At 42.4% G+C, this 15,965-nt stretch overlaps 1 protein-coding gene and 1 non-coding gene across 2 annotated transcripts in view; both read left to right on the forward strand.

The window, feature by feature from the left end:
• Tex14 (testis expressed 14, intercellular bridge forming factor) overlaps positions 1 to 15,965 on the forward strand; it is a 108,804-nt gene that overhangs the window by 35,925 nt on the left and 56,914 nt on the right. The window contains exons 3-8 of the mRNA XM_051189557.1: positions 2,653 to 2,767; positions 6,279 to 6,444; positions 7,619 to 7,755; positions 11,509 to 11,590; positions 13,772 to 13,902; positions 14,806 to 14,919. Of these exons, the coding sequence (XP_051045514.1) occupies positions 2,653 to 2,767; positions 6,279 to 6,444; positions 7,619 to 7,755; positions 11,509 to 11,590; positions 13,772 to 13,902; positions 14,806 to 14,919 (745 nt within the window). The remainder of the gene's footprint in view (positions 1 to 2,652; positions 2,768 to 6,278; positions 6,445 to 7,618; positions 7,756 to 11,508; positions 11,591 to 13,771; positions 13,903 to 14,805; positions 14,920 to 15,965) is intronic.
• Positions 1,980 to 2,196, forward strand: LOC127221746 (small nucleolar RNA U3). Its single transcript, XR_007834489.1, has one exon. It is a non-coding gene; the product is annotated as a small nucleolar RNA U3 (small nucleolar RNA).

Genomic DNA, 15,965 nt, shown 5'->3' on the forward strand with positions numbered 1-15,965 from the left:
TTGAAAAGAAGGTATGTTCCTTTCCCATATACAAAGGCCTAAGTAGACAAACATGGTACAAAAACCTAAAAGATTCTGTTTCTGAGCCCTGGGTTTCAGTTATATTGCAGCTTCTTTTATTAATAAACAAAGCTTGGGTATAACATGGAAAAAAAAAAAAAAAGACCCAGAGGCTGATATTGGGGTTCAAGTTTCAAGCTGAAGATCAGAAAAAGCAAAGCAGCCAAGTCAGTAGCTCTTACCTCTACCTCAGACTGAAATGGTTGATCCTGTCTCTATGAGCTCTCCTCCATGCCCCAGACTGCTGCTTCTCCCCAACATGGCTGGAGAATCATTGCCTGATACTGACTAGTGAAGATCCTGCTCCTATCTTTTATACCTATCTAGTGCTGGGATAAAGGCATGAGCTTTGTTATTATTTTAGACTGATTCAGTCTCGTGTAGCCCTGGGTGGCCTTGAACTCAGAGAGATCCATCGGTAAAGCATGGGAATTAAGATTCACTGGGCTCAGTATAGGTTAAGTAAGGTTTATTTGGGAAGAATTCACTTACACATCAAACAGATGACAGTTGTTGGTTCTCACTTGCTCGCCGAAACCCTACCAGGAAGCAAGAGATTGAGCTGGGGTCTGGACCCCAGACCTAGCCTTCCCGATCACGTCCGCACCTGTGAGGTGTATGAACACAATACCTAAACAAGAATAGAAATAATACATATGATGGGAGATGTCACTCTGTAAATGTATTTCTCTTACTGGTTAATGAATAAAACACTGTTGGCAAATAGGAAGGCAATATAGGCAGGACTAGGAGACAAGGAGAATTATGGGAGATGTAGGAGAAGAGAGTTGAAGGACCAAGAGGAGTAAGAGGTCTGGACCTTCTCTCCGGTAAGACCACGTGGAAACACTTAGAGTGATAGAAATGTGTTAATACTTAAGACAGAGTAGCCAACAGGCTTTATACCTAATACAGCGTCTCTCTGTGTTATTTGGGGCTGATGAGGCTGTGGGACCATGCTGGCAGGATGCATATAACAAAATTGACCTTAAATTTGTATCAATAAACCAAAATCCATGCCAATGCTAAGTATTCATTTCTATATCATATTCCCCCATTTTTCTTTAGATATTGGCTGTCATCACTAACCATTTATAACCAACCCAATTTAAATGAAAACAAACATTTATAAACAATATTTGGAAATGTGGGCGTAGTCCTCCTCCAAACTGCTTCCTGCTGTTTGGGTGCTGTCAGTCCCAAGGAGATCTTGAGAAAACCCAGAACCTTGCCCAAATGCTGGCTGTCATAGTCTGTGAGGCTGCATCATCTCAGTTGTTTTGGATGTTGGATTACCTGTGCCACTGCTTTAGGGGGTCTTGCTTGATCAAACCATATTAGTCTGGAAGGAATCCACAGCTTTTCATCTTCAGTGGAAACAAAAGCTGAACCTCTATTCCAAAGTAACATGTCCTTAGACTTAAAATTTGAAGTCAAGGCATTTCATATAGGTTGGATTAATCTAGCAGCATTTTAACCAAATGTAACCAATTCAAAGACTACACAATAAAATACAGTATCCAGACTGTATCATCTTTATGTGGCCTTTTTTTGTTACTCTGTGAAGCCAGCACCGCAGGGCGGCAGGGCCTGGTGTGGCAGCCAGTGACTCTCGACCGACTCAGGCGGAGGTGGGGCGGGGCGGGGCGGCAGAGAACTGTCGGTCGATTGGCTGTTTAGCGATCGTATGGTAATCAGGTGCCAGTGATTTTTTTCTTGACTTGGAAAACTGTAGCAACTCAAATGCCCTGTGGACTTGGTAGCGGGAGCTGTTCATCGGAGAACATGGCACCGTTCGTACAAATGTTGTCTCAAACAGCTGCGTCAAAGCGGAAAGCGGCGAGCAGGTCCGCCGAGCTCGCCGTTAGTATGATGTGAGCGCGCTCGGTGCAGTATGGCGAGCGCGCAGGCCTGGAGTTAAGACTATACTTTCAGGGATCATTTCTATAGTTTGTTACTAGAGAAGTTTCTCTGACTGTGTAGAGCACCCGAAACCACGAGGACGAGACGTAGTGTTCCCTCCTGAGCGTGAAGCCGGCTCTAGGTGCTGCTTTCCTGCAGCTGCCTCTTGCCATTGATGATCGTTCTTCTCTCCCTTCTGGGAGAGTGAGAGGGAGGGAACGCAGTCTGAGTGGATTTCGGCTTTGTTATCGGAGTTACTAAAGTAAGATAATGTAACTATTGCATATGAGAGCAGCTGTGCCATCAGTATGACTAAAAGACTTTTACTAGGTTAAAGTCTCTTTTTGTAATTTCAAGTGAATGCACTGTCTTTGTCATGTTAAAATGTTATTCTGTCTGTGCATTAGTATTTGTACTATGAGTTTAAGTTTCATCTGTTCTACAGGGTGTCCCTTTTCCAAAAGTGTTAGTAGTTTTGGTTCGGAGCTCACAACCTTCTCAAACTCCAACTCCTTTGAATGGGATATGTACTTTTCTGGCTTTCCTATGCCTCCATCCATAAGTATGTACATTAAACATTTGTCCCCCAAGAAGGAAAAACAAGTTTCCCTCAATATAAGTTTCAGCAGTCCCGTTGCAGGATGATTCTTGATATCTATATTGATTCAGGGTTATGTATTTGCTTTACAGGAATATGTGTTGATGCAATTAACAGCCTGGGACAGTCAGCGCTCTTTGTTGCGGCGTTACTGGGCCATATGAAACTAGTTGATGTTTTGGTGGATTATGGGTCAGATCCAAACCAGTAAGTATAATAATACTAATTTCTGGAAAACAAAGAGAGTCTTATTCTTCATTCTTTGCTGTATGGAGCTCATTATTTAGCCCAGGCTGTCCTTTATCCTCACCTCAGCCTGAAGAGTGCTGGGATTACAGATGCCAGGAAGTATGCCAAGCTCTAGGAGTGTGCTATTTTAAAAACAAAACTAACTCTGTCTCCCCCCCCCTCGTGTGTGTGTGTGTGTGTGTGTGTGTGTGTGTGTGTGTGTGTGTACATTTTGCTGCCAAGAGTGGAAGTGTATGTATGTAGGGTTAGAGGATACCTTGGGAGAGTTGGTCCTCTTCTTCCAGCTTTTGACCTGGAACAGCAAGCACTTTTACCTGCAGAGCCATCTCTCTCACCTGTCTATCTACAGACAGGCTCTGATGTAGCTGCTGCTGGCCTTGAATTCCTAATCTTCCTGCCTCCACTTCCCAAGTTTTGTGACTATAGGCAGTTGTTACCACTCTTTGTCCCCCGCCCCAAATTACATGTGCTTTCTTAACTTTATCGGGTTTCATTAAATTGTAATTTTTAGTATTTTGTGAAAATGTTTCACACATTGCAATATTGTTGCTATTTCAGTGTTTCTTCTTTCTCTCTTTTGAGGCAGGGTCTCACTGTCCTGGAACTTGCCAGTCACTGAGATCTGCCAACCTCTACCTCCCAGTGCTGGGGTTAAAGGCATGTGCTACCATTTTCAGGGTTCTTAAAACTTTGTGTGATGGTTTGTTTGTTTGGTGTAACAACCCTGACTGTCCTGGAACTGGCTCTGCAAACCAGGCTGGCCTTGAATTTAGAGAGTCACATGCCTCCTTAGGGCTGGGATTAAAGGTAGGTGGCAGCACTTCCTGGCTGTTTGTTTTTTGAGGCAGGGTCCTTGGGCTCGACATATTTGGACCAAGCTGGCCTTGAACTGACAGAAATCTGCTTGTCTTTGCTGCTGTAATACTGTAATTACAAGCATGTGACACCATGCCTGACTGTATTTGTTTTCTTTTTTTCCTTTTGGTTTTTTGAGACAGGGTTTCTCTGTGTAAGGATCCTGGCTGTCCTGGAACTTGCTTTGTAGACTCGGCTGGGCCTCAAACTCACTGAAATCTGCCTGCCTCTGCTTCCTGAGTGCTGGTATAAAAGGCATGCACCACCATTGCCCATCCTAACTGTATTTCATTTTGAGATAGAGGATTGAACCCAGGACTCTAATCCTTGAGCTATACTTTTAGCCCATGTTTGGCAAAAATATTAAAAGATAAGAACCTTTGTTAATTTTTACCAATAAAATAGTTATACATCTACCTTGAAATATTTTAACTAATAAAGTTAATTTTCTAAGAAATTATACTTTACTCTAAAATAATTATGTGAGAATAAGAAGTCATTAGTAATTACTATCACTGTTGACCTATTTTTAATCCTTGGGTTATGTACTTTATTTTCTCAAACAGTTCAAAATACCCACATACATGTACTTGATATCAATCTTTCAGAAAGACTTTTCTAGTTGTGAATTAACAGACTCTCAGTTTAATATTTGGTACAAATTTTAATATGGAAGAATAGCAATGACTTGGTAGCATATGAGTGTCTCTTTAGGAAATACTTGTCTTTTGCTACATTTGCTCACCTGAGGTATAATTCTTGACAGGGAATAAAAGGCAGGTACTTTCACAGTTCTCACTGAACAGAAACTCAACACACACATGTATGATTCCAACTGATTTTTAAAGAAATATCAGTATATGAATAATCATAAAGTTTTTCTCATATTATTTAAATAAGCCCTGTGTTATATACTCAAAAATTGTTCTCATTTTTGTATTGTTTCATAGGAAAAAACTTGGAATCTTTTTTTTTTTCTCATTTGTCAAGACAGGGTTTCTCTGTATTGCTTTGGAGCCTGTCCTGGAACTAGCTCTGTAGACCAGGCTGGACTCGAACTCACAGAGATCCACCTGCCTCTGCCTCCTGCGTGCTGGGACTATAAAGGTGTGCATCACCAACCCAGCTTGGAAGCTTGTATAAAGAAAATGATTCAGTGTACCAATTCTATATATATCCAGGGGTAGAAACATTGAACACTAGCTTTGTTGGGATTTCCTGCAGTACTTAGGCAAAAGTGCAGCTTTTTCTTTGGGTTCCTGCATTTAGCTCTGTTTAGTTCAAATTTAAAGCTAAGTTCTTTAAAGATCAAATCATTTAAACTTCTTTAAGACGGGGTCTCACTATGTAGCCATGAATGGCCTGGAACTTGCTATGTAGATGAGGTGTATGAGTGGTTGGGTTGCCCACTTGTGTGCACACACTCATTTGTATACACATAATTAAAAATAAAATGAAAGCTGGGTATAGTAGTAGCACATGCCTTTAATCCCAGTACTTGGGAGGCAGAACCAGAGGCAGATGGATTTCTGTGATTTTAAGTTTGGTCTGGTCTCCATAGCAAGTTTCAGGACAACCAGGGCTACACAGAGCTCTATGTCAAAAAAGAGGAGGAAGAAAAAGAATCTTTCAAAAATTGTTTACAAGTCCATAAAGATGTAAAATGACTTAAATTTTTTTTGTAGTTCCTTGTACAGGTTAGGTGAGTATCAACCACTGAGCTCCAATTCCAAAAATGACAAAGAACTTGAAAGAGCAGACATTCATATACATAAGTACTATAATAACTAATGGGCTGTGAAATTTAAGAAACTGATCTTGGAGTTAAAACTTGTAACTCATTATAACCCCAAGTGCCAAAATATCAAAAAATTATCTTAGTAGCCAGGCAGTGATGGTGCATGCCTTTAATCCCAGCACTTGGGAGGGAGAGGTAGGTGGATCTCTGTGAGTTTGAGGCCAGCCTGGTCTACAGAGTGAGTTCCAGGACAGCCAGAGCCACACAGAGAAACCCTGTCTCCCCATCCCCCCCCCCAAAAAAAAAAGAAAGAAAAAAAGAAAAGAAACCATGGCTATATACATTATACCCTTGTCTTGTGGACACAATAAAGGCCACCCCTCATGCTTCAGTTAGTTTTCTATCATCGGAATTTTTGAGGAATAAGTCCTCCACTGGATTGGTGATGCCATAGTTTTGTTGGACTCTACTACCAAATTTGGTGTGGATAGCAGAGTACTTGTCGTGTTGAGAGGAGTGGTCTCTATGTTTAACCAGCCTGACTTCAAGATACTGCAGGCACAAAGGAAATGTTTTAGTGAAGCCATTTCCAGGGGATAGTAAGGAAAGAACACAGGTTCAAATCCCTACCTGGGTATGAAGCCCTTTTGATTCCTCATCTGTTTAGAGGATTGAGATAAAGATGGGATAAAAAAAAAGATTAAAAAGGATATTTGTAAATCTCTTGCTGCCACAGATCAGTGTTCTCACAGTGTTGTAATCTTCATCCCTAAAACGTACTATTAATTACTTACTTGAAGACCTTGAAACCCTAAACCATTAAGTGGAAGGAAGGAGGTTGTCATGGCCAGTCACTGTATTTCTTTCTGTTCGTAGCCGATGCTTTGATGGGAGCACTCCTGTCCATGCAGCAGCTTTTTCAGGCAACCAGTGGATCCTCAGCAAACTGCTGAATGCAGGGGGTGACCTTCGACTCCATGATGAGAAGGGTCGAAACCCACAGGCCTGGGCTTTGGCAGCAGGGAAGGATCGTGGCACTCAGGTAAGAGTGGACCTCCTTGTCCAGCCATGCCCAGTAAAAGAATATAGACTAATAGGCAGGATCTCTGGGAGCAGAACAAACTTCACAGCAGTCTTAGCATTACATTAGCATTGGACAGAGAGAACTTAAGTTGAAACAACTTAAGTGCTTATGGAGTCCAGGGATAGATGTCAGGTGTCTTTGTTCATCACTCAACCTCTTGATTTTTTATCTTTTCAGTTTTTTAAAAAATATTTATTTTTATTTGCATTGATGTTTTTGCCTGCACTTATGTCTGTGTGAGGGTGTAGGATCCTCTGGAACTGGAGTTACAGATAGTTGTGAGCTGCCATGTGGATGCTGAGAATTAGACCCTAGGTCCTCTGAGAAGAGTAAAACAGTTCTCTTAACCACTGAGCCATCTGCAGCCTCATCTTTTTAGTTTTTAAAAGTATGTCTTTATTATTACTGTGTATGTGTATTTGGTGTGTGTGTGTGTGTGTTTGTGCCTTGATGTGAGTATGGAGGTTGGAGGACCACTCTCACTGATTGGTTCTGCTGTGTGGGTGGTGGCGATCAAACCCAGGTCCTCTGGATGAATGAACTGCAAGTGCTTTTGACCTCTGAGCCATGCCTTCAGCCACTCCATCTTTGTTTATTCAAGATAGAATCTTTCATTGAACCAGGCTTGTAGGCCTGACCAGTGAGCCTTTGTGATCTACCTAACTCCCTTCTCCCAATGCCCTTCACCCTCCAGTGCGGGAGTCACAGGCATGTGCCACCCTACCCAACTTGTCATGTGGTTTCTGGGGCTCTGAACTCAGGTCCTCTTCATTACATGGCAGATACTTTACCAACTAAGCCTTAATCCTGTGATATGTTTTAATGAGAGCTAAATAACATGACAAATGTAAAACAAAAGAGCATGCTGAGTACCAGCACTTCCTTGTACAGTCCCCGTCTCTGCCTCTGGTTTTCACTTCTCTGCCTCAGCTTCCTCATTCATTGAAGGAAAGACCTGGAGGAAATGGTTTGCAGGTTCTCTCCACAAAAACATTCCATATCTGTAGAAAATCACCGAGGTCTTCCCTTTCCAGAGAAGAGAGCTCTTGGCTTCTCAGACCATTCATCTGCATGTTGACATCTCTGTTCCCCTGATACTGTCAGCACTGAGTGTCTCTGCTGTGTGTTGCAGATGGTGGAGTTCATGCAGCGCTGCACTTCACACATGAAGGCTATCATCCAGGGTTTCTCCTATGACCTCCTGAAGAAGATAGACTCCCCTCAGCGGCTCATCTGCAGCCCACCCTGGTTTGGTAGCCTCATTCAGGGGTGAGCATAGTCTTGAACCACTTCAGCACTTCTTGTGGGAACCTTGTGGATATTTAGCAGCATAACAGGTTGAAGCAGGGAAAGGACAAGTTGAAGCAGGGAAAGGAAAGCCTGTTTCTGCTGAATTGCTAAGGAGAGGACCCATAGAGCAGAAATATAGACTCATGCCTTCCTCCTTCTCCCCTAGCCTTTTTTTTTTTTTTTTTTGAGTCATGGTCTCTAAATAGTCCTTACTGTGTTGGAATTCACTGTTCAGATCAAGCTGGCCTCAAACTCAGAAATTATCCTGCCCCCTTCCAAGTGCTGAGATTAAAGATTAAAACTATTCTGGCAGCAGCATAGTTTTCATTCAGTCTGAGTTGAAACTGTGAAGCATCAGCTGAACATCCATTGCATGTATGATACAGTGCCACGCTCTTAAAAACTAAAAAAGATAAAGTGCTATTACTGTTTCCAGTAAAACTTGATTTAATAGGACCCTGGTGTATAGGTGGTTTGAGTGTAGTAGCGGGAAGAGCAGTGTCTGGATGTGCACCATTTATGTCTAGTCTTTGTAATGTCCCCTGTCCTTTCGTAGGTCCCAGGTCTTCCCTCCTTGGGCTGTATTTTTCCCATCTGTAAAATGAAAAGGTTGTAGAAGATAAACTTTGTGATTATTTCCAACTCTGACCATTATTTGTATCTATTGATGCATGATGAATCACCTCTCAAATTTAACAACTTGAAGCACTAAGTATTTCTGATCTCACACAGTTTCTATGGGTCAGGAATTAGAGAATGGGTTTCAGGGTGTCATCATCTGAAGGCTTTCCTGAATGGAGGTTCATTTATAAAATGGCACACTAACATGACTGGCACATTGTTGCTGGGGTTGGATGCCCTCAATGTTCCTCCAAACCAGTGATCCAAGAGAGAGCAGGGTAAAAGTTAGGGTAAATCTTACTTTGGAGGGGTAAATCTTACTTTGGAGGTGACTTCATTATTACATCTCATTGTGTGTGTGAGAGAGAAACATACATGCACATGCCATCATGCATAAGTGGAGATCAAAGGACAACCTGTGGGAGTCATTTCTATCTCCACCATGTGGACCTTGGAGATCAAACTCTGGTCATCAAGCTCAGTGGCAATCACCTTTACCCACTAAGCTGTTCCTCCTCTGCCCAAGTAACTAATTCCATTATTTCTGCAATATCCTACTGAGTTAACAAAGCAGCCTGAATTGACCTGTGAGAGTGTAAATTCCAGGTGAGAATCATGGGTCCTTCCTCATTTCTATAATAATAAAACATCAAGTAATTGTGTTCATTTGGCCATACATATACTGACGTTGGAATATAGAGAAAATTATCATGGTCCTGTGCAAAGATAATACAAATTAGTGAAATGCTCAATATTTTTCTGTGTGACTGTTGGTAAGAAGAAAACAGAGCCTTCCACCTCAGTGCCAGTTGCTGCTGCTTTGCCCCATCATTGCCTGTTTGCCTGTTTGTCCTCTCTCTCTCTCTCTTTTTCTCTCTCTCTCTCTTTCCTTTTTTCTTGAGACTTTGGAACCTGTCCTGGGACTCACTCTGTAGACCAGGCTGGCCTTGAACTCACAGAGATCTGCCTGCCTCTGCCTCCCAAGTGCTGGGATTAAAAGTGTGTGCCACCACCGCATGACTCCATCACTGCCTGTTGATAACCACTGTCCTTTGTCATCCCTCCCCCCATAACTCAGGCTGGCTTCCATTTTTCATGTAGCAAAAGATGGCCTTGAGCTCTGTATCCTCTGTCTCTACCTCCCAAGTGCTGGGGTTACAGACATGTACAACCTTGCCCTGGATGGTCTTAAACTTACTAGCCCAGGATGGCTTCAAACTTGAGATCCTCTTGCTTCGGCCTCTCAAATGCTGGAATTACAGCTGTGTGCTATCAATCTCAGCTGCCTAAAGTTTTCCCCCCCATTTTGTGACAAGGTTTCACATAGTCCTGGCTGGACTCAAACTGGATATATGGCTAAGGATGACCTCAAACTCTGGATCCTTCTGCTTCTACCTCCTAAGTGTTGAGACTGCAAATTCTGTAGCCAAGGTCTTGGCTTGGATCTTTCTGTGTAGCCTGGGATAGCCTCAAACCATTCATGTGTCTCTTTTTAGCCTCTTAGGTGTTGGGATTATAGGCATGCTGTCCCCAAGGTCTTTAAGGTAGCTCTCTTTAATAATAATAATAAAAAGATGAGGAATTGGCATGGTGGCACATGCTTTTAGTTCCAGTACTTGGGAGGCCGAGGCAAGTAGAGCTAGCAGAATTCCAGGACAGCCTGGTCTACAGAGTGAGTTCCAGGAAAGCCAGAGCTGTCTCAGAAAGAAAATTGTTTGGTGGCTGGATGGCCATGTTATAGGAGCACTGGTTGTTCTACCAGATGGCCCTGACTTAATTCTCAGAACCCACATGGTGGCCAACAACTGCCTATAACTCCAATCCAGAGAATCTGCATGCACATATTGCACAGACATATACACATACATACATACATACATACATACATATACATACATGCAGGCAAAACACCCATACACATAAGAAACAATAACTTTTTACAACAATAAGACTTAGCAGGGTATAGTGGTACACACCTTTAATCCCAGCATTCAGGAAGTAGAGGCAAGCAGATCTCTTGAGTTAGAGTCCAGCCTAATCTACAAAGGAGTTCCAGGACAGCCAGGGCTATACAGAGAAACCCTGTTTCCAGGGAATAAAAGAAAGAAAGAAAAAAGCCTTTTTAGTTCTTTCTTTCTTTCTTTTTTTTTTTTTTTAAAGTCAGGGTCTCGCTCTTAGCCCATCTGGCAGTCTACTTGTCTCAGCTTCCCACGGGTTAGGATTACAGATGCGAGCACTGTGCCTGGCAAACGATTATACTCTTAACAAGAAGTCAAACTTGGCATGATGGTGCACAGGTGTAACTCTTGTAGGGCTGCTAGGCAGAGAGAAATAGCAAAACAGACTGTTTGCAGCCAGGCGCTTCTCAGGCACCACATTAAACATGATACACATTTATGTCAGCTTCCTCTAGCATAATCCATGACCCAGGATATCTTTTCTAAACCAGAGAGAAAACATAATTTTTTCTTATCTCTCCCAATGAAGTTGTAGAGTCCTCCAACTTGCCTGTCCTGTTTTTTGTTTGTTTTTTAAACTTCAATAAATTGTTTTCAAGTTTTCTTCTGAATTTTCTTTTAAGTTCTTGTATCTACCATACTAATACTGCTAAAAGAGATCCTGTGTTCCTCAGTACCAGCACTTGAGGAGGGATAGGAGATATAAATGGACCTTGTCACAAAGGGGGGAAAAAAGGTCAAATAGTATAAAGACTGCTGCCTTAGTTTGTTTTCTGTTTCAGTGACAAATGTCATAACCAAAAGCAGTTTAGTGAGGAAGGGTTTATCTGATTCACAGTTCCTTGTCCAGTCCATCATTGAGGGAGGTCATGGCAGGAACTCCAGAGGCTGGTACCAGGAAACACCATTTACTTGTTTGTTCCCACTGGCTTGTTCAGCAATTGGAAATTAAGAAAAGATTCACAGACCTGGTCACAGGCCAGTCTGATCTGGAGAGTTCTCTGGTTGATGGTTCTTGTTTACAGGGTTGTGTCAGGTTGATGGCTGAAGGTAATTATGATAATAAATTACACAGTTTTGAAACCTTGGTTTAGTGTTGTTTTTATGGATATGAATGATAAATTCTTACTTTTTCTATTTTGAATGTTTCTAGGAGCCCAAATAGCTCTCCTAACCGACAGCTCAAACCTGGAATCATTTCTGCCCAAAATATCTACAGCTTTGGTTTTGGGAAGGTAAGAGGTTGCTACTTATAGCCAAGGTTTACTGGTCTAGCTAGAGGAGCATATGACCACATCTCTCCATCTTATTCAACTCTTCTCTTCTGGAGATGGTGTTGAGGTAGGCTCTCAAACTTGCAGCAGTCCTGTGTCAGCTTCCCAGTGTTAGGATTACAGGTGAAAACTCCCATATTTGCTTTAGATCAGGCTAAACATAATTGCTTTTTCCCATTGCTCTGGAAAAGCATTCAGCTATGTTCCCCAGTGGCCTTTCTTTAACTTGCAGAAAACCCTAAAGATGCTTTTTTTTTTTTTTTTTTTTTTTTTTTGTCTTCAATATCCCTTAATTCATTAACAGCATTTCAAATATACTCATTAAACCCCGAGAGGCAAGGCCATTGGGAAGCAAATTCATAGAGCTGGCACAGCTCTCTGCTTCTCAGTTAAGGGAGAATGTCTGGGACCTTTATGAGAATTAAAAAAATCTAGGCCTCTTGCATTCTAAGCAAGTGTTTTATCTCTGAGTTATATATGATATCAACCCTCAATTCCTCCCTCCTACCTCCAGAGTATTTTTGCTTCTTTGTTCTTTTGCATTATAGGAAAGATATTTTTTAGTGTTCCTGTCCTTACTGAAAAATAGTACACTGCCCTGACCCAAGGGGCAGTCAAAGAGGAGCCAGGGACACCTAGGAGAGAATAGGGGACAAGGAGTACAAAGAACAGACAGCAAGACAGTATTCTGATCAAGCTGACAAATTTTATTTTCTTGGGGGAGGCTTATATAGGGCTGTAGGCAGGATGTGAGCAGGGTTTGCACGTAGGCAGGGTGAAGGGGTCAGTAGAAGGAATGCCCTGAATTGTTTAGTTAATCTATAACTGGCTGTAAAACTGCAGCAGGAGAGTTAATCCTGAGCTGGTTAGCTATGCTTTAACTGGCTGTAAAACCTGCAAGCCTGTATCTCAGAATGCTCTGCTGAACATTCTGTTTATTTCTTAAGAGGCCTGAGGTTGTGAGGATGGTGATGGTTCCCAACAGTACACTCCATATAGAATTAGTTTGAATGAACTCTGGCAAAATATGAAGTTTGTAGAAGGTGATCCCACTGGGAACATTGCTTGAATGAATGATCTTTGCTTATCCAGTCTCTGTTCTTTCTACCAAGATGCTTGGGGTGAGGGAGGAGGCAAAAAGAATTTTTTTGGGTGTTTTCTTCCTATTGATGGGTGAATCCCACTAGGACCTCTGGTATGATATATGCAGGTGGTCTACTGTGGAGCTGTATCCCCACCACAGGTATGTTGACTTTTACTACACATAGGCCTAGATTCTGGAGAGGTTACAACAGGCCTCTGTCTTTGTTATGTTTCTATTGCTGTGACAAAACACCCTGATCAAAGCAACTTGTAAAAGAAAGCATTTCATTTGGGGGCTCATGGTTCCAGAAGATTAGAGTCCATGACCATAATGGTAGGGAGCATGACAAATGGCAGGTAGGCATGCTGCAAGAGCACTAGCTAAGAGTTTACGTCAGGTCCACAAGCACAAGGCAGAGAACAGAGAGCTAACCTCAGAGCCCATCCCCAGTGACACACCTCCTCCAACAAGACCACGCCTCCTAATCCTTCCCAAACAACTCCAGTAATGGGATCAAACATTTAAATATATAAACCTATGGTGGCCATTCTCATTTAGACTGCCACAGTCCCCTTAGTCCCAGTCACATAATTTCAGGCAAAATGTTGGACTTCTGTTTGTGAACCACCTCAGTCAATCATGGATCATGTAGGATTGTGCCTATGATCCTACCCTTTAGAAGGGTGTGTCACTGTAAAAAGAAATGCCAGAGGCTACATGAGATAGCACACTGCTGTAATCCCAGTACTCAGGAGGTAGAGGCAGGGAGATCATGCATTTGAGGCCCATGTGAGCTACATATTGAGATCTTATCTCAAAAACAAGTAGTGCAGTTGGGCTTGGTGGTGCACACCTTTAATCCCAACATTTGGAAGTCAGGAAGGCTGATCTCTTAGAGTTTGAGGCCAGCGGGGCTACATAGTGAGACAAATATATTAAGTACACAGGTGTATTTACTAAGTAGCAGCTCTAAGCCAAGTGATAAGATTCTACAGGTATTTTGCTTTCCCATCTTTTTTTTTTTTTAATCACAATTTGAAGCTGTGCGTTGGTTTCAGTTTTATCTCACACCAGGGATGCAGCTCACTTATCCAGGATCTCTTCCAGTAATTGGAGAAAAGGAAGTGATTCAAGCTGATGATGAGCCTACCTTCTCTTTCTTCAGTGGCCCCTACATGGTCATGACCAAGTAAGTAGGGGCTGGCCAGTGGAGTTTGGGTTAGTCTCAAACTGGGAAGAGTGGCTTCCCATGTGGGTCAATAGCTTCTTCTCAAACAGAACTCATGTGCTTAAATTAGGGTTTCTTACTGTGCACATCTTTTGGCCAGATGAGTCTTTGTTGTAGTCATACATACGCATTATAGAATGTTCAGGAATATGCTTAATCTCTGCCCATTGGGTACCTAAGCAACTGCTGTGACAAGCAGACTGTCTATAGACATTATCAAATAGCCTCTATTCAGAGAACAGCTGCTCTGAAAATGTTCTCATCTACTTTTTAAAGAATCAGAGGCAGCAACATGGTGATTTATTTATCTTGCCTCTAGAACAGACTGTGGGTCTCACCAGCCAAATCCAGGTTTAGTAGCAATAACAGGATTTGGATATGACAGAAACCTCTTGGATATGTTCACTCCCTAGAATCTTTGCAGGGTCAGAAGAGCTGTCCTGGCTTTTAGAACCTTGATGATGCTTTCCTTCAAAGAAACACGCATCTGAAAAGCCCTTGCCTCTTGATTTTATACCCATGCAATTAATTTATTGTCAGGTCACTCCTCTGCCCCATCTCTATAGCTACTGTCTGCACTAATGGCCTCTTAACTATTCTCTGTTCTCTGATCACCACTCCCTATCCATTTGTCACACTTCTGTTACCGTTGTCTAACACAAAACCCTTGAATTCTGTGACTTTTCCCTCCTCTCTTAATTCTCCAGGGTTCTTTAGACCCTGGAAGGTAGCAGAAGGGAGGATCCAGCCAGTATAAGGGAGATTCTGTGTGAACCTGTTTTCTGGGTCTATGGGAAAGAAAACTGGTTCACTGAAGCAGTGGCTGCTCAACCCTTTTCCTTGCATTCTCTGTGCATCTTCTAGCCTAGTGTGGAACAGGAGCCGAGTCACAGTGAAGGAATTGAGCCTTCCCACCCGTCCTCACTGTAGCAGGCTGAGGTTGGCTGACTTGTTGATTGCTGAGCAGGAGCACAGCAGGTAAGAAGGGGAACCTAGAACAAGATCGACTAGGTTCGGCCAGGTGGTGGTGGGCGGTACACACCTTTAATCCCAGCTTTCGGGGGCAGAGGCAGGAGGGTCTCTGAATTTGAGGCCAGCCTGGTTTAGAATAAGTCTAGGAATGCTGGGGCTGTTACACAGAGAAACCCTGTCTTGAGAAAACAGCAAAAAAATGTGTATGAAGAGAAAGAGACTAATGAATAGTATGAGGAATGTGGACTGTGATGGTAAGGGGCTCAATTCTGTCAACTGCCTCCATAACCCATGTCTTCGGATGAACAGGCTCCAGGACCATCTGGTTTTTCTGCTGTGGTCCCTGCAGCCTGCTCTGTTTGAGACCCTTTCCCCATCTGGAGAGCAAATGATTGTCCTCCTTTCATATGGCATAACAGTCCATGAGAACAGATATCTAAGAACCACTCTCCACTACCGAGGACATGTGTAAGGCGTACGGTTTTTTCCACCTGCCGCCGCCCGGTCTTGTCCTGCTGCCGCGCCAGCACCAATTAACACACAGAGACTCTGTATTTGATACAATGCTGTTGGCCCTGTTACTTGTTTCTTATCGGCTAGCTCTGCCTTAATTATTAACCCATTTCTGCTGATCTATGTATTTCTCTTACCAGGGAGCCGGCGGCATACTGCTTTCTCCAGACTCTCCATCTTGACTCCTCCTTACTACTTCCTATTTCCTCCTTGTCTCCTAGTCCCTCCTATCTTGCTTTCCTATTGGCCAACAGTGCTTTATTATTAACCAGTATGAGAAACATATACAGAATGACATCTCCCATCATCTCCTCTTTTCTGTCTAAATAAAAAGAAGGGTTTTAGCCTTAACATAGCAAAATATATTATACAACAGTTATCAAGTAAGAATCATAGTTAACACTATTTAGTCCATTAACATTTAGCAAGATTTGAAGAAAATATTTCATCATCTATCTTTGTGTGTCTAAAGTCTAAGTAACTTATCTTTAATCCTAACTAATGAAAACTATAACCATAACTACCTGTCTTTAACTCCT

Source organism: Phodopus roborovskii, unplaced genomic scaffold (genome assembly GCF_943737965.1).
Source record: "Phodopus roborovskii unplaced genomic scaffold, PHOROB, whole genome shotgun sequence".
NCBI lineage: Eukaryota > Metazoa > Chordata > Mammalia > Rodentia > Cricetidae > Phodopus > Phodopus roborovskii.